General features: G+C 41.0%; 4 protein-coding genes across 7 annotated transcripts; 2 read left to right on the top strand and 2 right to left on the bottom strand.

Annotated features, from left to right (window-relative positions):
- The first annotated feature begins 38 nt into the window (after positions 1 to 38).
- On the top strand, positions 39 to 1,377 carry LOC112281228 (ribosome production factor 2 homolog). Its single transcript, XM_024517510.3, has one exon. It carries the CDS (start codon positions 39 to 41, stop codon positions 1,050 to 1,052), a length of 1,014 nt encoding a protein of 337 aa, XP_024373278.1. The 3' UTR covers positions 1,053 to 1,377.
- A 1,015-nt stretch (positions 1,378 to 2,392) lies between these two features.
- On the bottom strand, positions 2,393 to 5,518 carry LOC112281225 (glutamyl-tRNA reductase 2). The gene is made up of 5 exons (XM_024517507.3): positions 4,931 to 5,518; positions 4,438 to 4,679; positions 4,064 to 4,198; positions 3,382 to 3,846; positions 2,393 to 3,248 (listed from the first exon to the last, which is right to left on the bottom strand). Exons 1-5 carry the CDS (start codon positions 5,199 to 5,201, stop codon positions 2,733 to 2,735), a joined length of 1,629 nt encoding a protein of 542 aa, XP_024373275.1. The 5' UTR covers positions 5,202 to 5,518; the 3' UTR covers positions 2,393 to 2,732.
- A 2,236-nt stretch (positions 5,519 to 7,754) lies between these two features.
- LOC112281914 (ferredoxin-thioredoxin reductase catalytic chain, chloroplastic) lies at positions 7,755 to 10,620 on the bottom strand. 4 transcript variants are annotated; one of them, XM_024518944.3, is made up of 7 exons: positions 10,455 to 10,620; positions 9,995 to 10,218; positions 9,283 to 9,395; positions 8,952 to 9,001; positions 8,648 to 8,719; positions 8,421 to 8,481; positions 7,755 to 8,089 (listed from the first exon to the last, which is right to left on the bottom strand). In XM_024518944.3, exons 2-7 carry the CDS (start codon positions 10,146 to 10,148, stop codon positions 8,045 to 8,047), a joined length of 495 nt encoding a protein of 164 aa, XP_024374712.1. In that variant the 5' UTR covers positions 10,149 to 10,218; positions 10,455 to 10,620; the 3' UTR covers positions 7,755 to 8,044. The 4 variants fall into 4 exon arrangements, with proteins under 4 accessions (XP_024374712.1, XP_024374711.1, XP_024374713.1 ...); XM_024518943.3 differs by having other exon boundaries at positions 9,995 to 10,206; XM_024518945.3 differs by having other exon boundaries at positions 10,495 to 10,620.
- Positions 10,621 to 19,637: 9,017 nt separating this feature from the next.
- LOC112281018 (uncharacterized) lies at positions 19,638 to 22,724 on the top strand. Its single transcript, XM_024517135.3, has 3 exons — positions 19,638 to 20,341; positions 20,618 to 22,043; positions 22,154 to 22,724. The coding sequence occupies exons 2-3, from the start codon at positions 20,874 to 20,876 to the stop codon at positions 22,226 to 22,228; spliced, it is 1,245 nt and encodes a 414-aa protein (XP_024372903.1). The 5' UTR covers positions 19,638 to 20,341; positions 20,618 to 20,873; the 3' UTR covers positions 22,229 to 22,724.
- Positions 22,725 to 23,283: the final 559 nt, after the last annotated feature.

Below are 23,283 nucleotides of genomic sequence, written 5' to 3'. Positions count from 1 at the left end.
TTGCAATTCTTTCCAGTGGTTAATAGGAATTAGCAGCCATGCTTCGTATAGTGAAGCCCAAGACGAAGAGGGCAAAGCGGGAACTAGAGAAGCGAGCTCCCAAGCTTGAGGAGAACTCGAAGAAGCTGCTGCTCTTGCACGGGACCAAGACCACTGCGAGTATCAAGCAAGTGTTATCGGATTTCTACCACCTTCGCAAGGAGGGTGGGAAGGCTATTAAGTACACGAAGAAAAATGACGCGATTCGACCTTTCGAAGGTGGAGGCGAGACATCTCTGGAGTTTCTTTCCCAGAAGACGGATTGTAGCTTGTTTGCGTTTGGTTCGCATTCGAAGAAGCGGCCTAATAATTTAGTTTTCGGGCGCATGTTTGACCACCATGTTTATGATATGATGGAAGTAGGAATAGAGGATTTCAAGTCTATTGAGACCCTTGGAGGAGGGAGGAAGGCTGCACCTCAAGCTGGGTCTAAGCCATGCTTTGCTTTTGTGGGTGAGAAGTTTGAATCAGACCCTAAGTTTCGTCATTTCAAGGAGCTCATTGTCGATTTCATGCGTGGGGAGGTCGTCGAAACGATAAATCTTCAAGGACTAGACAGAGTTTTTCTTTGCGTTGCTGTTGGAGACAAAGTTATTTTCAAGCACTGTGCCATTCGATTCAAGAAGTCGGGCACTAAAGTACCCAGGGTAGAACTTATTGAAGCGGGTCCTTGCATGAACATGGTTCTTAGAAGGAACCGGGAGCCTAGCACTGATTTGCGGAAGGAGGCTATGCGACTTGCACCGAAGACTTCTAAGAAGAAGGTCAAGAATGTGAGCACGGATTCCTTGGCTGGTAAGGTTGGGCGCATGTACGTTCCCGCACAGGAGGTAGGTGACATGGCCTTGACGAAGATGAAGGGGCTGAAGCGGGAACGGAGGGCCGAAGCTGCTGCCAAGGCTTCTTCTTTGCGAAACAAAAGCGAAAGTGGTGGAGGTGATGTGACAATGGGAGAGGCAGAGAATGAGTTCGCTGGGTCTCCCAATAAGAAGCTGAAGAGCAAGGGCACGTAATCTACCAAGGCAACCATAGTGAGATTCAGGACTCGTTTTGGCGAATGATAAAAAAAAAAGCTGCTGATTCGGTTAGAGTTTTTAAGGCTTCAGATTTCATTATATAGAGTACAATTAGCAACGATTTAGTACAACTAAATTATATCTAATTTGAGAGTGCTAGAAGCTGGCCATCATAACCTTAAATCCGAAGGTACGCACAATGAAACAATGTGCGAACCGGAAGCTACGTGCAATTGTTTTGCAAAATTGCACATTACTGTTTTATTTTTTTTTTCGCTTAATTTATGACCTGAGCATTTTCTCAGAACGCGGCTTCCTTCTCTCTTTCTTCGTCGTGTCATTTCATGCTTGACGGAATCGATTCCCCTTGCAGATTAAGAAATTCTTTCTTCACAACTGTTAACTCTTGGTAAAACCTACTTGGTGAGATGGCATCAGTATAGGTGCTGCATTCAGAGATGCTTGATTGTGGGATAATCGAGCGAAAAAAGTTGTGGTTTTTCTCAATCAAAAATTGTAATTGTTGTAAGTTCGTCGGGTATGGATAATAGGTGAAGGAACGAGTACGTAGTAGCATCAAAAAAATCGCAAGTTTGCATAGGTTAGATGCGGGTTAGCACTATTTCAATCTCATGCAGGGCAAGTAGATCATTTGAGGCTCGAAGGACGTTGACAGGACGCAGATCATTGCCGGGTTGATTTGGAAACACCATCAGATCATCTATTAGAGACATGGTTCTAATAAAAAGAACGCAGATGTATATGGCCATTTAGGCGCAATATATTGTAAGTTTTCTATACAAAATCGTGTTATTTCCAGTAATACTCCCCAGCTGTGTTTGAGCTAGTCCGCCATTACGTGTGTAACGATCACCATATCACGGTTTTTTTCACAACTTCCTTCAGCATTTTCATGGTGATGGCCCTCAGCGTTTCCATGAAACTCAACTGCTCTTGCATAGATTTATGAAACTGTTGTTTGGAACTCCAAGCGCAAAGAATTAATCAGATCTGGCAAAACTTAAGGTAACAGATTGAAACGTTGCCAAAATCGTTTAGTCAGGTAGTCTACTATTGTCGACACATACGTAGGTACCGACAGGTGATTGCAGGGTGGCACACAGATGTGGACAGTGCAAGGCCTACGACAGTACTTAATTGAGCAAGAAGCGGATCTCGCGAGTCGAGTCAATTCTCATGTAAGTACAATAGTAGTCATTCACCTTACTTGTACAAATATACATACTTTAAATATGTTGTCTGCAATCGATCAGGCAATTCTCGTCCATTCGATACGAAATGATATCTCAATGTCACATAGTCCATAACTTCGATCGTAGTGAAGAGCTAACAAGCATCAAGCTTATTCAGAGGAAAGCTCAATGTGCATTAAATTGAATTGAATGATACGAAGGGAAACCCCTCAATGCCGAGAGTATTAATACAAAGATGTGATTGTGCCTTTCATAACCAAGAGTCCAGGAAAGACCAGCAACAGCTCTTCTAAGATTCCATGGACACATGGCATGCTGCACCTGTATCCAAACAACCAGAGTCTCATGTCCCCAAACGGAACTTTCATCGATTTGACATTTCGACCATTCAGTAGTTTTTCAATATTAGTGATGATTCTCTCCTAGTGTACAAAACAGTGAAAACGAAGCTCTAACAGTTGAATTACTTCTTCCCCTTCGCTTTGGTTTCCACAACCAAGACTTCCGAACCAAGATCAAACATCCTTTCCAGTGCATGCATGTTCTCGATAGTCTCGCTAACCGTCTTCGAATCCGTCCCATCTGATCTCAAGTGCTGCATTGGACCATGCAACAACTTGTTCACAATACCCCTGCTTAGATCCTCCAAAGCCCGTTTCTGCTTTGTCGTCAAATCCTCTGGCATTTTGCTCAGCGCTTTCTCTAGCTCTGCCTGCCTGACACGCTCAGCGTATGACCGCAACTTCTTAATTGTGGGCACTGTTTCCAAAGAATCCCTCCACGCCTCGAAGTTCTGAATTTCGGCGTCAATAATCACTTGAGCATCAGCAGCCTTTCGTCGCCTATCTTCCTTGTTAGCAGCCACCACTTCCTTCAAGTCGTCTACATTGTATACACGAGTGGAGGACAGGTCGGAGAGGCAAGCGGCGACGTTCCTTGGCACTGAGATATCAATGAAATGCCTCACACCGCCGCTAGTCTGTGACAAAAGATCAATGTTATTAAGCTTTACACAGCAATAAATTGTACCCAGAATAATAGATTGAGATATGAGTTTTAAAACTGCAAAATTATTAGGAAGAGATGCGAATAATCATTTATGCCATCCTCACCTGAGATGCAGGGGTCAAAGGCTCCACATTCTCTTTCGTAAATAGAGGAATCTCGGATGAGGTACTAGTGAAGACGAGGTCAGATTCTCCAGTACACCGCAGCATTTCAGTGAGAGGCTCGTATATAATGTTTGCATCTGGAAACTCAGTTTGCAAATCCAGAACTCTTTGCTCTGACCTATTGACGATGGTCATACGCGTACATCCTTTCGAAATCAAATGCTTCACCAATAACTTTGACATCTTCCCAGCTCCTACAATCAACACGTTCACTCGTGACACACCCCCTTCCGGGAGCTTCATGACGGCTAGCTCCACTGCAGCTGAGCTGACCGAGACGGCCCCGGCAGATATATTAGTCTCTGTTCTTACTCGTTTTCCTGCAGTAATTGCCTGCTTGAACAAACCTGTAAGATTACGACCAAAACCAGAAACTTCTTGCCCAACCTTAAGAACCTGTTTAACCTGCACATCAACATAAAACATCAGGAACTGATTAGCAAATAAGATGCACCAATAGTCATCTTGCTATGCTAATGGTGACACTGCGAGGGCATTCTGAATAAGACCATGCATATTCTCAATGAACACCACCAAGTGCGGGAATGTTCAATCATCACTAGGTCACGGTTATCGTTAAAGCAGCACGTTATCAAGGAAACCTCGGAAGTGTATCCCTCACCTGCGCAAGAATCTGACCTTCTCCAAGAACCAAAGAGTCTAGACCTGAAGAGACTCTGAACAAATGCTGAGTAGCATCTTGATCCCGCAAAATAAATATGTGTTCCATTAGATCCTCAACAGAGATACCACTAGTCTGCACAGCTCATACACGTCGAACATGTTAAGAGCAGCAACTATCTTTCAGGCTCGCAACTTCTTTTTCTTCTCTTTTTTCTTTTTTGGGTCCAGACGAAGAGATAGAGAAATCGAGAGAGGCAGTAATCGAAACAATGAAATACACCTGACAACGTAATTTACCACTCGAATTTAATACAAAACAGCAACGATGCCCAAAATGTGGTGTAAAGAAAGGCAGAAAAGAGGACGCGGTACCTTCGACATCCACTCGGTGACCTCCTTAACTCCTCTATTCCATGAGACAGCAACCACATATATCTCAAACCGATTGCATGTGCTGAGAACACCAGCTTCCTCAATATGATTCTGACTTGAGAGTTCGTCGATGGCACGAGGCCATTCAGCTTCGGGTATAGCAAGCTTCTCACGCATCTCCACAGGAGTAGTGTGAATACTTAAACCCAATACCATGACACTGCTCTTCACTTTCGTATACCCTGCACACAATGTAAAGAAACAACTAGTCTAAGAAGAGACGCGTCGCGAGGCACTGGCAACCATTAAACAGAACCATCATGTTGGAAGCAACTGCATCATTTAAATTGAACGCAGACAAAATCGGTTCAAGAGTGTTTTTGTTCGGTATAGTTGGTGAATGGCAATGCCTAAGACCAAATGCGTGCAATCCCCCAAGCCTTGTGGACATGATTAATCTGTGACCCCAAGAATGGCAATGCAAAGCACTTACGATTAGCGCGGGCGTTCTGGAACTCCTGAAAAGCTGATAGACTAGCAGCCTTAATCCTGTGGCTAGGGGGCATCTCACGATCAGACATGTCAGCCCTGGGAGCCCCAGAGTTGACAACCTTCATCCCCGCCAGCTTCACGGCGCACAACCCCTTCGAGGAACCCCACACACTGGACCTGCCGATTCGCACTCTGCGCAAACTCACGCCCTTTGACGCAACCCCCTCCACGAAGGAAGGCGCGACCACCTGACCCACCCGCATCGTCACCATGGCTATGGCCACAACCCCAACTCCCCACCTTGCACAAAACAGCTGCCAATGCTCAAGCCTACTGAAACCTGCCCTTCACGAAAACCGCGGGGATCCAAAAACTCCACACTAATGCCTCATCTTCGATTGAGTAGCCCCCAATTAGCGTACCCACACGAGACTTGGCTAAAAGATCAAACCCACAAACAGAATAGCACAATAGCAATCAGACAGAGTCCAGTGCACCGTTACAGTGCGAGCTGTGGATTCAGAGAAGGAATTGCAGCCACGAGCGGGCCGCAGGATCGACAACGACCAACCGATCAACAGCGGTTTGGAGCACATAGAATGAGCAAAATCTGTCCAATCCAGAAACAAGAAGGGTTGGTAGCTATCCCTCCGCATGGAAGAATGGATTCGTCCCAGCAATTGTTCGAGGATTGGCTGGGGGGCGATTTTACCCTCCGATGAGGATCACGGGTTGGGTATGCCGTCAGATCGGTGTGGGGTCCAGGAACGAGATGACACACGATAAGAAGAAGAAGAAGACTGGCGGATGGATGATTATCTGACTCTTGGGGTAGCGTTGGACTTACCGATTTACACCCACAATTCTGTGCATTTAGTATGTCCGAAGCGAGTAAAACAGTTCCTCTCCTGTTTTCTTTTACAATTCCCTCGAAATCGCACTGTCGAGCCTCACATCTTGTCGATATTTCGTACATCTTTTCCTGATTACTGGTTACTGACTCCACCAATCGCGTTCATTGTTTCGTGAGAAAGTGGGTTTTGGCTTTCGGAGGCGAAGTGATGTGCAGGGTTTCTCCAGACACAAGATTTGTTGCCCATCATCACGAGCAGTATCATGGCAACCAATCACGTTCCTGGTGGCGAAAACAGAGATAAAGACGCCGCGACGCCCCCTCGGGCACGGTTGCGACTCCGGCCCACTCCCAGCCACAAGCGCGGCTCTGACAAAGGCGCCATCGTCGTCACCGCCGTGGTCCAGCAACCATTCCCTTGGATATGACCGCCCTACATCCGCGGCTCCGCAACTGCCATGGCCTTGTCCCAACCCAGTTTCGAGAGCTTGTGGCACGCGCTGCTCCTCGACCACACTCCTCCACCGCTCCCTTCTTCCCCAACTCCCTAGCACCGCATTTTACCTCCTTTCGGAACTTGTCCTTATGCTTCTTCTTCTTTGCAAACTGGACCTCTGCAGCTGTGCGCACACATCACCTAGAAACAAGAAAAAAAAGTGGATGGCTCTGGGGAGAACCACACGATCTCCCCCATTGCTATGCTACCACCAGCTCGCCACGCCCACAGATCCTGGTGTATCGTGCACCCAGTTCTGATGCACCCGTGTCTTTCCTGTGAGATAAATCCCAATTGCGACGCTCCTTCGTCTTCTTCCCTGCCCAGACCGGTCTTCGGCGGCAATCCACTCAGCCATCCCGAGCAAGCGCGGAGCTTTTCAGACGGTGTTTTTGATTCCTGTTATGTTTATTTAGTGAAATTCATTGGGATCTTTTACAATCACTTAGCATTTTATAAAAATAAAAAATCATCTAAGAAATTTTAAAGAATGTTTTTTGATGAAGTTTTAGAAAAGATCTTTCAGCGGTTTTATGCTGCAAATCCTTTCATAACGTATTTGCTGTCTGTGATTTGTTTAGTGTGCATAACTTTGTTTTTGGATTTGATTTGTTTCTATTCAGGACCATTTTCATTCTTATTGCTAAAAAATACCAATTTCGGTTATGTTGAACATCTAGAGAGCTTAACCCTTTTTTCTATTTTTCTGGAGCACCCTGGTATTTTTATTTTTTTGAAAAGTTGCAAACATTGTAGTATAATTTCCAATGGTTTATGTTCAAATCTGCTAGTTTGTAGTTATATAGAGTGAAGGAAACAAATCACTTCCAACAAAAGTATTAAAAAGAATATGAGATGTGACATAATATTTTGATTCCATTAAAAGATATTGTTGAGCAATGAAAACCACTTTATTAAAGAAGATATTTGCCAAAAGTTTATTGAATCAAAGTTTGTTCTCATCAATCATGATGCCCGTGTATGTATGTATGCAATACAAGTATCATAAAAAGCAAATTTTAGATATGTGGGAAAAAAAAAAAAAAAAAAAAAAAAAACAGTAATTTTACTACCACCTATAAATGTGGCAAGATTGAGGCAGGTGGTAACAATTCAAAATTGGTAATATTGATTATATAGTTGTTTCAAAAACATAAAACCTATTTCATTGAAAACAGTGTTCAACAAACATTTCAACAAAGAAAAAATATGCATATTACATATTTTATAATTACTCTTCCAACAGTTTCATAATGATTGAGGAGGCTATATCCATGCTACGTGCATCAAGTTTGAACTTGAGAAAATGCATTTAACTGTTCTGCAGAGTGTCTCATTCTGCATACATAGGCCTCTAAATTTTACAACCATGTATATATATATATATATATTCCTAATTGTTGCGCCCACTCATTTTACATACACTCTCCAATACGGGAGTCATTTAAAGCCATTTCGAAAATAGTAGACCACAAGTATAAAATTGCAGACAAGAGACTGCATTATAAAATGGGAGGAGCTGTCCTTGGGCAAGAAAACATGTGCGGCTCTCTCAGGGGCTAAGACAATGTTATATGCTACAATCCAGTTCAAAATTTACACTCTGAATGCATCAATTCAGAAGCTGATGCTACGTCATTGAAGATACAGCCATCACCTTCTTCTGATACACCAAGGCATCTATAGATGAGGTCTGCCTACAGTGCCACAAGAAGTTCATACAGAAAAATAAAACATAGTACAAATGCCTCATCCAGCACACAGCCTTAAAACCCTTTAGTCAACTCAGCAATTTCTTCCGCCGTGATTTCCTGGACAGCACAACACGAACACTTGGTGAGAGATTGATACGAGACAGAGGAAAGAGAAAAATACTTGGGACTTTCACCCGCAGTGCACCCATTAAGTATTAAACTAAGGGTACTCTATCATACCATCTTCGCCATCTGCTGTGAATATTTCATTCAACTGAATGCACATAGAATTTAAGAAAAAGTATGCGTTGTCGCAGTGTTCAAAAAAGTTACTTTGACTAAAAGTATTAGTTCCTTAGATCCCACAGAATATGATCCAGACAAAACCGACAGCTGCAACATGAGAAGCAACAGGTATTTTTGAACATTCATATATTATCAAGGGTACCTGCTCATCTCCCGCAAAGTCGTTGTCTTTGGTCAAGAACAACATGCAATGGCACTCCTTCCTGAACAGACACAAGCTCTTGAGGAAACAGAAACCACTGCACGAAGGTAATCCCTCACTAGCCTAAAAGCAGTAGACTTTAATCGCAAGCAGGCATTCAGGACACAAGTCACAGCAGACTAAAGAATTAAATACCAGAAAAAAGTAGTAAGAAAGTAAAGCCACACCTCTCACGCATAGGAACACAAGGACAGTTCCAAAACCCTTGTTTAACTTCAGCCTCCTTATCATCGTAGTGCCTGTAAAAATGAAAAAATGTGATCTCTAACAATTTCACAAAATTGTAATGGTGGTACCTACATAGGGTTGAATCGCCGATTGTAATTCCTTTTCCCTATTATTTTTCAATGATAAGATAATACTAAAAAATATGAGGCTTTGAAAGACCAGTTTCTAGTAACAGGTTGAGAGAGAAGGCACTGATAGTCGGAAAAGACCAGGTGTACAACCAAGCAATCTTCCGATACAAACCTGCATGGACAAAGAGGAGCGCCTAAGGTGTCCTTATGCTCTGCCAATCCCTGCAAAGTAATGACCAGCCTACGTATCTCAGCAAAATCAAGAATTATAGGATATCATGATGCAAAAAACAAGATAATCGAACAGAGTACACCAAATATTAACTTGCGCGGTAATATACCTCCACGAAACCTAGTAAACAACAAGCAAGTTCCTAACTCATGTAAATTACTACTAACATACAAACTGCCCCAAAACAGTTCTGAACGAAATTCCGATTATTTAGTAGTATTTGAACTATCATGGAAAAGAGGGTGCTAACGATGAATACAAGATCACCCACCTTAATAACAACGGCAGTAACACCCTTGTCCACGCAGAAGTAAGTGTCTGATTTCCTAGCATACTGCTCCGAAAATTTGCGCATGGCATCGAGAGACTTCTCAGATGGCTCTCCTGCAATTAAAGCAGATCCACACATAAGGCACCAAGCTTCAACAACGTTCCAGTCTGTTTTTTGTTTTCTAAACTACCAAGAGGAGACGGAAATCATCGCCTCGGAGACAAGTGAACAACTGTTGCTTCAGAAAGCTCTTAACAAAAGCAATCCAGTAGAATTGCCCGACAAACTTGGCACGAGTCACTAGTGTCAAACATGCGGAACAATGGCACTTGCTCATGACACTACAACAACCCGCAGCAGCAAATTCGTGAAGTGGCAAACGATGAAGTAAAATCAAAATCGTCAAACAAAGTTCAGAACCTGACGGAGCCATGTCGTCGGCAAGCTTTACAACTACAGGATGCTGAACGCCCTAACTAATTTGCATATGTCGATTGATAGATGCTCTTTGGGAAAAGAATTGCTCTTAAATATGTTTATTGCACGTTCCATAACAAAGATAGATTGCAGGAAAGAGATTGGCAATATGATCACTCCCCAACTCTACTGTCCCGAGGCGAAAAACGACAGTGACTGCCTCAACTAAAACCCCCAGAAACAAAATTCTAATTTGTTACCAACAGAAGTGGCGAAAGTTGAGATGCTTGCGTACCTGCTGCGCGAATTCCGTGACCCTTTGAAACGACAGGAACAGAAGTACACGTCCCAGAGAACCCACTAAACTGCGAAGAGAGCGAGTAACGGCTGCTGAGTTGCGATGATGAAAAGACCGCTGTCATTCCAGCACCAGCTATCAAGCACGCCATCTTTGCTTCCCCTCAAGGTCCGCTGCAATCCAAAACCCCCACCAAACCTCGCCTTATCCTGCGCAGACACCTGAATGAGCAATGCAGTACCCCAGTTCAAAAAAACCAGAAACCAAAAATAAGTTACATGAAACGCCTCAATTCATCCAAAATCCAATCTCTCTTGACAGAATAGAATCCACTGCACACCACACTGTTTCAATCCCATCGACGTCGAAATTCTCTACGGCATTACGAAACCAACTTCGTACAAATCCAAAAATTAACCAAAATTTCAGCTCAAAGACCCCCACAGCAAAAACCCACCAAGCAATGAAACCGACGGAGACAAAAGCACGCCGTCTACCAACTCAGAGGCGCAAAAAATGGCACCGACACTGGCACTATTCTCCACAAAATTGAACCCAGAGAACGACTTCAACCGTGCAGCAATTCGAGGAGCCAGAGCGTGCAAGCAGAGCCCAGCATTAGGGCTGGCAAAGGTGATCGAAGCGGTGGATTCCTGTGGCTCATGAGACTCCGCTTCGGAGACGGCGAATACCAATAAGCATCCACGCCCAGTGGATCATGTGGATGCCGTATGGATGATTTCAGACGCGCATTGATGAACAACTCTCTTCGTCTCCGTCCTCATCCATGAATGAAATTATTTCATATGTTTGTCGATGGATGTATTTCGTCCTTGGAAGAATGTACATAATAAATGATGTCGTCGAGATGGGATGGATGATAACCGCTCGGCTTGTCGAAAGGGTGCTGTTGGTTGTACACTCTAGAATGTATTAAACTCTACAATAATCTAGGCACATCAATCGTCTATACTCCGTAAAGCAATTAGTGTTTATTAGATTAGGCGTAGATTTAGGTGGAAATTGAATACTCCCTTGGGATTGACTCTTTTCTTTCTTTATGATATTGCATTTAGTTACGACTTAATGTTTTCACCTAGTGTTTTATTTTATTTCATTCTATTTTATTGGTGATAGCAATGGATTTTGTAATGTGTGTAGAGTGTACACATGTGCTGTATTATTTTTGCTCATATCCTTCTGAAATCTGTTTCTGATTTTCGGATGGATAGAATGCAGTTTTTATTATTTAAAAGTTGTTATATATACATATAGACTAGTACGAGAATAGTGTTTTGCTATGTGCGTGATGTGTACTTCTAAATGAATTGTAAATAAATGGAACCATGGTTAGAGTACTTGAATGAACGTTTGAAAGTTAAAAATATCTTTTTAGTTACCTAATACTAAAGAATAACAACAACACTAAACGAAATATAAATATCATTGAAATTGAAATTGAAATAAAATATTTAAATAAAATAGAACAAATGAAATCATGTATTGATTGATTTATTTATTTTTGCTTCCAGTATTTTTTATATAATGAATTAGAATAGAATATTTCAATCAAATACTCAACTTTAATTTAAATACAAATGATTGGAGCATATTACAATTATTAAATTGAGCTAAATTGAATAGTATACAATAAAGGCCCTTTCATGTTACAATCAACTTCACTTTATGTTTTATGGAACAATCAATGTTAATCTAAAAAATATTAACATCAGTAAGTGTATTTCTATTAAAGTTTTAGAATGATCAGACGAAATAAAATTATCATAAAATTTTCACATTTCAAACTACATGGAAATTGTAATAAAATTTAATTACAGAAATGAAGTCTTAAAAAGAATATCATGCATATGCTAATAGACAATGTAAAATCTATCATATTTCATGCTTTGAAACAATCCTTAGAATATGTATTTTGTTAATAACTGCCATAGAAGTTTATAGAATACATTACATCAAAATAAAAATTCACACAAGAAAAAAAAAAACTGTAAAAAAAATAAAAATAAAAATAAAAAAAATGATGTTTTACACATGCACACATTATTAATAAGAAAAAGAAAAAAAGAAAAAAAGAAAAAAAAAACACAGTAAATTCTATATCACATCCTTACAATGCAATTAGGATAATGCTATCAACTTGGACAATTAGGATTGATTTGTGTGACTTTTCAATCCTCCAAATTCATTATTCTTTTTATCATTTAAAAATATAAATTATTATAATCCTAATTTTAAATAAGTAAAATAAACAAGACTGGAAATACAACAAATCAATAGTTCATCAATCAACATTATTTGTAGAATTCTGGCCAACACATTTAAAATTTAATTTTTCAAAAAAGACCCTAACAACAATTTACACAACTTTTTAATTATTTACCTCCTTAAAACATTTATGTATACACAAATTCCATTTGGTGTTGCAAGACAAAAAGACTGTACATCTATAAGACCTCTCCCATTTTCAAATCCCTCTAAACAAAACCAACAGTACTCTCAAATTCCATTAGAACTCAAATCTAAGTTTGATTACTCAACACGCAGAGTAATCGAACTATTGTATCTATAGTATTCCAAAATCATCCTGGTACTATACGTCTACGTTATTGTTGTACATTAATATAAACCACACGCACCCATTTCAACTCTTCAAGCAAAGTGACACCAGGGGGGGCATCAGACGAGACAAAAATAGCTGGGGATTTATTTTACTTTTAATTTTTAATGAACTTAGTTGGGGTCCTATTTCCACAACTACGTTTTTCGGGGCTTCACAGCCTGGTGCCACGCCGAGGTGGAAGGCCGAGCACGGGGGCCACAGTTCGGGAAAGCTGATGTGGAACAGCAATACAGCACGAACGAGCCACGTCGGAGGGTGGAAATGGAAACAGGGTGACGTGGAGGCAAGGCTGTGCCACCTCACCTTCCAACTCAGACTTGCGCTCCCGCGCGTGCCCTCGTTCCCTTTCCTCACCTCCGTGGTGCCACCAGCTAAAAGAAGAAAACGCGAAAGATAAAGAAGGGAGATAATGAGGCGAAATGAAAAAAGGAGCGAACGATTAAGAAAGGAGTGATAAAGAAAAGAGGAAGAAGACGATGACGGCGAGCTCCGCCCCGCAAGCAGCAGGAATGGTGCAAAGGTGAGTGCCGCGAGCAAGAATGTGTCAACAGGCAACGGGGGGAGGGCGAGGGAGAGGCAGATTCACTCTGCCAGTTGAAAATCGAGGGATCTGAACTCCAAACTCAGATTATCTGGCAATTTTACGACGACGCCAGCGGCGAGTTTGGTGGAGTTCCCCGCAGTGAAGGTACAGCTGACGCCCCTGACGCTACCGCGCCTCGAAGATTGGTGAAGTGGGTTTGCAGAGCAAGAGGGAGGGAGGGGGAAAGGGAGGTGGGTACATGATTGGTGGTGTTGAGGATGATAATTTAGGCACTCTGCCTGCGTGTGTGTCCTGCGGTGTAAGAAGAACCCCTGCTACGCTGCAGAATGCAGTTGATGTTGGTGATCGGTAAGCTATATCTTACACAGTAGTTGCTTTGGTAAGTGTGTGTATGTGTGTGTTTGACGACGTACTCATGTTATTGCATCCACATTATATGGGAATCAGTATGAATGTATGCCGCTTGCTCCACGTGTGTGTTTTTTTTTACCAGTGATTCGAACCATGTTAAGTCATATCCTCTTTCCGGTTGTTTGCAGATCACACTGAGCTACAACCAAGGTACTCAAATCTGGGATATAGGGAATTGAATTCAGATTGAGCACTGTGGGCGACGTTAATGGCCTGGTACTTGCAGATTCAGCGACCTTGGCAGATGAGTAGTACCACAAGGAGTCAGGGTTGGTGTTGTTCCTCAAGTACCTGGCTCCCCTATGGACATAAAAAACATGGGAGTCAATGGAAGACTGGTGTACTAACTTTTTACCTTGCAGGGAGGGAGGAGAGGGTAGCTTCAGTGCAGAGGCTTCACTGTCAGATGTGGAGCTTATGCTTGGTTGGCAACTTGGCAAGTAACTGCATTACAGCTACTCAAAACAGAGCAATCTTTTTACGAACCCTTGACGATGGATTGTGCGAAGATCAGGGATTTACCTTAATATTCCCTAAGAACTCACGATAGCGTGGCTATCGCTTGTTTCGTGCGAAGTGAATACCTTGAGATGGGCCAAGATTCTGCGACAGAAAGAACACAGTAACTATTTAATTTTTTGTTTTATTTTTATTTTTATTTTTTTGCTCCAGAATCAGGTATTAGATTGTGATGTGACACGAGGCGCTGTCTACTAAAATCTGAAAATCAGCTTGAAGCTACTTGCTACGTTGCCAACTTATTCACCTTCCGAAACTTGCAATTCAACGGTGCGATGTGGCAGTTCTCCACGCGAGGATTTTTACTACCACAGTGTGAAGAGAAGAGAAGAGAGATAAAGAAAGAGAGTGTCTGTCCCTGTCTTGTAAGCATTATAAATTTTTACTTGAGGCTCGGTGAATCTGTGAAGCAGACCTGGACGTGCAATGATCAGCGTCTTTGCTGTAGTTACAAGCACATTGAAGAGAAAAAGGGTTCTCATACATCCCGATTACAACAAGCCTGTTCACAGAGTCTTAAGGAATACGTCACTGTTGAAATGAAAAAAACAATTTATGACAAGGACAATGATATGGCCTCCCCCTTTAAGTGTAGTCACAGACCTTCCTTTCTGCACCCTTGCAACTGGAGACCCAGCATAATTGATGGAAAGAAAAACAGAGCCGACTCTTGCAGAAGAAAATAATAATTGCTAGTAAAGCCTTGAGATTGTGCAGATACATCAAGCAAATCTTTTGAGTTACATATATAAAAATAAAAATCTTAGAATATATTTGGGTCTAAATCCAGGGGTTGTTCTTCAAGGCACTTCACCATGAGAGGTAAGCCTCAAAACTATGAAGGCTCAAGGAAATTAGAGCAGATAAGACAAGATTAATATAGAGCTCCAAGTGACATCAAACCCAATTGCAAAGTACAGTACTTTCAGGTGGCAATCTGAAGGCATTGTTTGTTAGACAAGCAGGCCTTTGTTAGCACCAAATTTCAAAATCTATTTTTGCATGCTGCCCTAAATGCATCCTTCTGCATCCAAGTACCCATGTCATGGATTATACTTGTGCAGGTGTTTGTTCAACCCCCCCCCCCTATGGAAGGTGTAAGGCAGCTTTAGATTCCAGTTTCAGAGCATGGGATGCTGCTGCTACTTCTGCTCCTCTTCCTCTTCCTCTGCCCACCATGGCCAGATCTAAGCTACCCAACAAAGTCTTGTGAGTTTGACTCAAAACAGTCCTTGCTGAACTTGGCATTTTGTGCATTCAAGAGAGGAAAATTCTTGTCTTAAATAACAACAGTCCATAGATGAGGGGCAAGATTTGGAGACATACCATCCAAAGTCAAAGCCCAGCTCCCCAAAAATATATCCAACTTTGCAAAGGATTGGTGTGTCATACAACTCACCTGGACTCAGAAGATTTCAATATAATATGTCAGAGTGCTTGTGGGCCTTAAGGTGGGTAATCCAAGCAACAGCACAGCCTCTCCCACCACCAATCCATCCAAGCATTCTGGAACCTGTCTTACAAGTGTTATGATTCAATCTATACAATATGGAAGCTTAGGTATATGACAAAGACACAAAGAAGTCTTCTCATTTTCTGAAGCCCAAAAAATTGTTAACCAGCAGAAGCCCTGTATAACTTGTAGAAAGATCTCCACCTTTTCTGTGCTTAACTGCACAGGTTTCAGCTAGTCTATATAATAAGAAAGTTTAGGTATAAGACAAAGAGACAACAAAGCCATCTCCTTGATTGAAATCAAAGAAATTGTTAACCAGCAAAAAGCCCTTCATAAACTGCAAAAAAGACCTCCAGTTTACTATCTGTAAACAGCTTTTCTGTACCTGAATGCACAAGTTTCTGCTAGTGTTTCATTTTGCAAAAATCTTAACAACCTTTACCAGGAGTTGTAAGGAAGCTTTCCACCAACTAGTGCACATCAAAGGGCCATTGATTTTCCCATTCTATGTTGTGCCTTCTAACCATGTTTTAACTCTCATTCAAGCTTTTGTTGATGCTTGATGGGGATAGACTGTGTACTTGACATAGTCAGTGGTAGTTTTGATTTCTACAAAGGTCATGAAAATATTTTAGAAGGTTGCCAGCTTGGTATTCCTAATAAGAGTTTATTGACAAGTTGTGTTGCAAGAATGAGGGTTATGATTTACTGTAATAACTGTGTTAAATGATTGTGATGTATTATATGCAAGCTCAAATAAAATGTTCTGAAATTTGGTTGCAAAGTTTTCTTAGTATTTGTTGCACTACTTTGTGTGTATTGTGCTTGTGTTAAGCACTTAAGTCAATTTTATATGAATAAACTCTAAAGTTGAACATGTTTTAAAAATATCTAAAATTATAAAATATTTGGCAGATAGACTCTACAAACATCATTTCAATAAACAAATATGTTACAACAATGTGTGAAGAGTAATTGACAATTAACAAGTACTATTAATTGAATTATGGAAATTTATTTTCAAATTGGATGATAAACATATGTTCAGTGTTTTCATTAATATACATGATTGTATTTTAGATTTTAGGTTTTACTTTGGATATCATATAGTTTGAACATTTCAAAGCTATTCTTAATTTAGAAATAGATAAAAATATATAAAATAACTAATTTAATTTGATGGAGTAAATTTGGTACACAATTAAGTGAGAAAAAAGCATTGGAGTACAAGTTGATGTTAATGTTTTCAAAATTGAAAATTTATACCAAATAATTAAAAAAATTGAATCCACATTTAAGAAAAATACTTTACATTTCTGATACTGAATCCAATTTTGAATAATAAAAATAAATTATTAGAAGGCCTCAAAGTTCAAATGAATATTATTAAAATGGATTATGAACATAAGAAAGATGAAATGGTTTAATGACCTCACCAACCTATGATCTTAAAACAGAATTCAAATATTACATAGTTATTTATTACCATTTTTCAGTATATAAGACCAGTCCTTGGTGTAGGTCAGTTCACAGTACTTTTTAAAAAGTGCGAGATAAATTTAAACACTTGTAATAACACACATCAACAGTTTTACTATTATCTTGCATGTAGTTAGGATTGAGTCATGAAATCAATATTTCTTAAAGGTCTATAATAAATTTTAAATTTAATATAAAACCAAAAATAAAAAAACATCTTGTAGAATTGCAATAGGTAATCAATGATTGCATGATTAGCAAGAAAAGCGAAACACACTAAAATGAGCCAACACACAATAGAAGTTATTAAATAAAGATATATCATTAAAAAACCATTAGGATTTTAAAATGTTGAAACTGGAAACTGAAATTACCTATATTTTTACAAAAATAAAAAATCATATTCAATAGAATATTGTGCATTCTAACAACACAAAAACAAATAGAACACTGATGTTTAATAAATAAAAAGTTGCAAAATAATTGTATAAATGTAGAACAGCATGCATGAATTATGATTAAAAAAAAGCTTATGGTAGCTTCTCTATTCACAAATTTATCATTAGTTGTTGAAAAAGACATTCTTTTTTTAAAAAAAATACCAAATTGAAAAAAATAGAAATTAAAATGTATCAGAGATTATGTAGAAATTGAAGTAATAGTGGGTTTTAATTTTAATTTTTTTAAAATAAAAATAAAAATCATAAGATTACTTGATTAATTCAAAAACTTTACAACATGTCTAAAAATTTCAAAAAAAAAAAAAAAATGCAAAAAGGCTTTTGGAGAAATAAGTTTTATGTTACACTCTGGAATAGGATGCAGCAAAGCTTATGCCTACAATAAAAACAAAGTCACAATACATTGCACAAGAATACAAACAATGATTTGTAGAGTTGACATGCATCTCTTTGCAAACACTCCATTCAATTATATTGTCCATAAACTCTGCTTTTCCAAGCTTTCTATCACTGTACATGAAGAATCATGGGGTTGACTTGCATCTCTCTAAAATCATTCTATTACAACATCTTGTAAAAAGTCCTATACTTGTCCAAACTCTCTATTATTGTGTCATACCAATATTAGTATTAGTATTCCAATAATTGATTTGTTAATAAAGACAACTTGCAATACCGCGTTCTACACAATTATCACAAGTTAACTAATTTATTCGTTTTCTCCTCCTCCATTCATTCATTCATTTTATTACATTTTATCTATTTTTTTGGTTTGTTTTGTGTTTTCTTCCCTCCCCTTGTTATGCACATTTCCATTCTTAGGTTTGTATGATGCCCTCGACTGACCATGGCAAGACTTTTGGCTGAACTTTCTGAGGTCATGGTCAAACCCAACTTTAATGGTCATACGTGAAGCAGTTTGAAAAACCCCCACAAAAACAGAGTTTTGAAAAAAAGAAGGAAAAAAGAAATAAATAAAGAAATGCCTCTCCCCAATGCAAAACCCTAATTGAGTGCTATGGGATTTGGAGTGTACACAACACCAAGTTACAACAACCTGAAGCATGAGAGTGCTTGGGTTCCAATGTGTCAAGTGGTCCCAGCTCAGAGTCCACACTCCTCCGCATCAATGCTACACACTCCCCACAATTACTTCACTGAGCTTTGCCACGACTTGCCTTTAAAGGATAGCTTGTGAAATCCCCCACCTTGTTTTTTAAGGCATTGGTTTGACCATGACCCAAAAAATAACAAACAAGCAAAAAAAGAAAAAGAAAAAGAAAAAAAAAAGAGGAGGGAGGGGGGGTCTTGGTGGTCATACAAAAGCATGTGTGGATTCATGCAAACATGGGGCCCAATGGAAGTCTTCAAAGCAAGAATAAGATTAAAGAGCTATAAAAGCTGTATATATATATATATATATAAATGTGTGTATGAGTGTGTAAAATAAAATAAAAATAAAAACTCAAAAATAAAAACCTTGTTGTGATTAATATTTGGATTAGTTTATGAAGGAAATTCATTGACTTAGTGTTTTTAATTGGCTAGAAGAATTTGCTATGGGTGGAGTCTTCATCTACTGCAATTAAACAAACTACTGCAGTTTTGAAGCTGGCAATTGCAACTTGGTCTAATATAAATTTATCACACACACACACACAGACACACACACACACACATATATATATATATATATATATATATGTATGTATGTGTTTGTGTGCATGCATTCCCTATGTAACCATGATTATATTTTGACATTACAAAAAATAAATAAAAAGAGGCTTCTCCACACATTTTTCAAAAGAAAAGACAAGAAAAAGCAATATCTATTTTAGACCTGCAACCCAGAGAAACATCACCAATAGTGACACAAAAAAAACACATTGCACAAACCTATGTGCCAATCTAACCAGCTCCAGTGCACTTTTACTCATAATGTAAAGAAATCTCTTCAAAACAACATCATCACAAAGGACAGAATCAAACAAAAAGAAATGAAAAAAAAGAAATCTTCACTTCACTCCACTGGCTCCAAATCCACCTAAACCCTTTACAGCAGAAACCATGGATGGGATATGAAAGCTGGGGGAGGGGGCAAGTAAAGGAGGAGTAGTCTATAGACTGCTACTCTCTCTCACTCTCTTGTATTAAGTTACATTACAATTATATGTGTATGTATATTGATGTATTTGTAATACAGGCTTCTGCTTCTTCTTCTTCTGCTGCTACTTCCTTATACTTCCGTCTACTTAGAGTTGTTGTGTACTGAATTCCTGCACTGTAGTACTCTGCAACACTGACTCTGTTGTTGTTGAAGTAGAGCTGTGCAGCTATGGCGGCGCATCACTCTGCCTGACAGACAGACAGACACCGCCACTCTGCTCCCAGCTCTCTCTACCTCTCTCTCTCTCGCTTCCCCAACCTCGCCATGGATCGCATTCATACCTCGCTCGCCCTCGTGGCCCCTTATTAGTCAACTCTTCCACCTGCTCAATCTCCCTCACCATCCTCCGATACATCCCTCCTCACTCACTCACTCACTCACTCACTCTATCTCTCTCTCTTCACTACTTCTCAGTTGCACTCCCGATCGTTGTGTTTCTGTTTTGTTTTGTTTTTTGTAATGTGGGTGCTTATGGAGCGAGAGGTGGATTAGTTGTTCCATCTCATGGGGTTCACTTGGAGTGTGTTGTTGTTGTGTGCATTGTGAGGAGCGATGTGTTGCGATCATTTGACGTCATTTGACGTGGAACCGATTGTTGGGGTGCTTCAGTGTTTCTGCTCTTGCTTCTCGGTCTCTTCTCGATTGTGAGATCTTGAGCTTCTGTTGGTGAGATTTTGGGTGGACCGATTCTTGTACCGGGTCGTCTTCTGTGTAGATTGAACTGGGTTTTTCAGTGAGGCTGCTCCATCTTGTGGTTTGTCTTGGTTCCGTTGCTGGCGTTGGACCCCGCATGGCTTCGATGTGCAATGAGAGCTCTTCCTCATCTCGCTGTAGTCTGTTTCTTGAGCTGAAGCTTTCTGAGTAGCATTCGAATTGAAGCCCTTCTGCTGCATCGAATGTTTGTTGCCGCTCTTAATATGACTTGCTGATCGTCACGTGCAGGATGGGGACTAAATGGCACTGTGTAAGTCGATCGACTATTTAGAGCCGTAGAGGGGATGGACAGCACTTAGAGTGCTGATGCGAGCCGCAACTCATCCCTTGAACGTGCTGCATTTTAGTTCCGAGTGCATTTTCCCCGTAGCTGGAGCTCAAACAGCACTGACATCCTCTCTGACTCAAACTTCCCCCCCAAATTTGCGCACACTATCATTACGTGAAGCCAAAACGCTACAGTCCCAAGATTCATTCCGAGAACATGGCATCGGTTTACTCTGATGCTGGAGACATGTTGTCGCGAGCTAGCAATGTTACAGCCTACGAGGATCACATTGGCATGGTCTCGGCTGATATTCATAGCAATGTGCAGCACCTTCGCACAGATCACTCCCGAGGCTTTATAATGGAGAGGTTCTTGCCTGCAGCGCAAGCTATGGCGGCAGCCAGAGGAGAATCCTCCTCAACATCCACAATCAGTTCATCTCTGCCAGCACCAGATAAAATGCCACATCGTAATTCCAGTGCACGCTTTGTATCAAGCAAGACTTCCAAGAGTCGGTATATTGACGAAGTCAAGCAAGATGTGCGCCGCGAGGACTTCGCCAACGACGGCGACGAACTCACAAAGGCGTGCGGGTTTCCGCTTCACTTCGGGAGGCTGACTCTCCAACATTTCCGGTTGAGCTTCTGGACATCGAGATCAGTGCGCGGGCGCAAAAGCAAGTCGAGGAGTCAGACGCCGACGAAGCCTAACCTCCAGGAGAATGTCGCGACTCAAGCGGAGGCGAGTGACAACTCCGAAGAGATGTTCTGGTCCGATGAGGAGGGGTTCGACAACGCAGTCACTGCTGGCTGTGATGCGCAAGGGACAGCAAATGACCGAGACGAGAAGAAGCGTCTAGCGCAGGAGATGCTCAGGGACGAGGTATTTCCAATTCGGATGCACTCCATGGAGACGGTGCACACACCGAATCATCGAGGGTTTCTAGGTTTACCCAAAACAGCGACGAAATTCGAAATCGAAGAGGCAGAGCGCACTGGGCAAGTGGATCGCCTGGGAGCGCGGCTGACGCGAATGATGAGCAAGACGAACTACATGGAGCCACGGGTGGGTGCGTCTCGCATGAATGAGCACGAGGAAACTGATTTAGGAAGAGAGTTTAGTTCCAGCCAAGGACACTCCGCCACCACTTCGTCCTCCTCGGTGGAAGCGCCTCCGGCACAAACCAAATGGCTGGACGCGGTGTCGAAATTGTTGCCCCCTCCGTCTCCCAAGATGCCTTCGCAGTCATGGCTGTCCAGCGCGCTCCCCCCAGAGCGCTACTTGGAGGTGAAGAAGCTTTCTCGCAAGTCGCTCGGCAGCTTCATTCCCATCAAACCTCCACCAAAACCTTCATCGTCCACCGGCAAGCACCCTTACTCATGCGAGGTACACTAGCACCGTCCAACCTGATCGTCTACTCCCGAGCTTGTCACCGACAACGAAGCATGGGTTTTTGCACGTAGTGCCCAGACTGATTGTGTGCTGGACATTCGCAGGAGGCTGTATCGATCCCCATTCGGCAGTCGTGCAGTTTGAAGGAGCATTTGCAAGGCAGGTACGAGGATGCGTAAAAACATGAGTGCCGTGAGAGATCTACAGCTCCTCTAACCTCACACCAATCCTTGCAACACCACACCCTCGACAAAGATCCACTTCGATTGCTACTGTGACAAGTTCTGAAATCACGGGCCACACACTAAAAGTGCTGGCTTTCTAGATGACGGAGTTCAGCTGTCTGGGTTCTCATCGCACCAGCTAGCTCAACACTTATCGTGTTTCAAAGTCACGTCCTCAAGTCACCTTATCTGCGTACCGACTGCGATGTTTCCACACTGTTTCAGATACAAAACACTTGCCTTGCAATATTCGATTCCGGTGCCGAATTTTTCACCGACAACTGTATCAAGCCTTGTCACGCGCGGACCCATGTTTGATCTTTTAACTATCCAGGGACTCTCTCGCAGTGAGAATTTCCTAATGTATAATTCCCTACAAATTAGCTTGTAAAGACTGAATTTTGTTATCACTTCGATGATCAACAGCATCGACTTCGCGGATTTCCTCCCACCCACTGCTCACTCATCTCACCGAATTAAGAATGTGGGTTGAATTCATGCTCGTGTGAATGTTCTCACTCGCACTTAATGCGGCCACTTCGTATGTGACGATCTTCTCTGAGAATTTGTGGATTTTATTTTATTTTTCGTCATAAATGTCTTAAATTGTTTCATCAAAGTGATGGTGAGAATTTGCATCAGTGCAGTGGATCAATATTGTTTGATAAGTATAAACAAGCTACCATGTTTAGCTGGATTAACCCCATAATCTGGCTTGTTTATCTTATTTTGTCCCCCTTTCATTGCTTGGTTTTTGTACAGAAAATGGAATTAGGAATTTCATGACTTTTGCATACTAAGTGAAATCCAATACTCTTATACTATAGGGAAAAGCTTTCAGCTTGTTCTATTGGTAACAAAATACTAGGCATGTGAGACCACTGTTAATTTCAAAGTCAATTTCACTTTTCTACCCTTGAAAAGTATATTAACTAAATAATGAATCATAGGAGTAAGAATACACTTTAAGAACAACTATAGTTGGGTTTTTGAGAACTTGTAGCAACTAA

This window comes from Physcomitrium patens, chromosome 4 (genome assembly GCF_059467195.1).
Source record: "Physcomitrium patens ecotype Gransden chromosome 4, ASM5946719v1, whole genome shotgun sequence".
Taxonomy (NCBI): Eukaryota; Viridiplantae; Streptophyta; class Bryopsida; order Funariales; family Funariaceae; genus Physcomitrium; species Physcomitrium patens.
This window is presented reverse-complemented; position numbering and strand designations above follow the sequence as displayed.

Bases quoted from the DNA above. Each gene is read 5' to 3' on its own strand.
- LOC112281228 (XM_024517510.3), top strand. From the start codon at position 39: ATGCTTCGTATAGTGAAGCCCAAGACGAAGAGGGCAAAGCGGGAACTA.
- LOC112281225 (XM_024517507.3), bottom strand. From the start codon at position 5,201: ATGGTGACGATGCGGGTGGGTCAGGTGGTCGCGCCTTCCTTCGTGGAG. The intron at 4,680-4,930 runs GTAAGTGCTTTG...CATTGTGTGCAG, and splicing joins CCAGAACGCCCGCGCTAATC to GGTATACGAAAGTGAAGAGC. The intron at 3,847-4,063 runs GTGAGGGATACA...GTTGATGTGCAG, and splicing joins AAGGTCAGATTCTTGCGCAG to GTTAAACAGGTTCTTAAGGT.
- LOC112281914 (XM_024518944.3), bottom strand. From the start codon at position 10,148: ATGGCGTGCTTGATAGCTGGTGCTGGAATGACAGCGGTCTTTTCATCA. The intron at 9,002-9,282 runs GTGGGTGATCTT...ATTACTTTGCAG, and splicing joins TTACTGCCGTTGTTATTAAG to GGATTGGCAGAGCATAAGGA. The intron at 8,720-8,951 runs GTTTGTATCGGA...TCATTTTTACAG, and splicing joins GCTCCTCTTTGTCCATGCAG to GCACTACGATGATAAGGAGG.
- LOC112281018 (XM_024517135.3), top strand. From the start codon at position 20,874: ATGGCATCGGTTTACTCTGATGCTGGAGACATGTTGTCGCGAGCTAGC. The intron at 22,044-22,153 runs GTACACTAGCAC...GGACATTCGCAG, and splicing joins AGCACCCTTACTCATGCGAG to GAGGCTGTATCGATCCCCAT.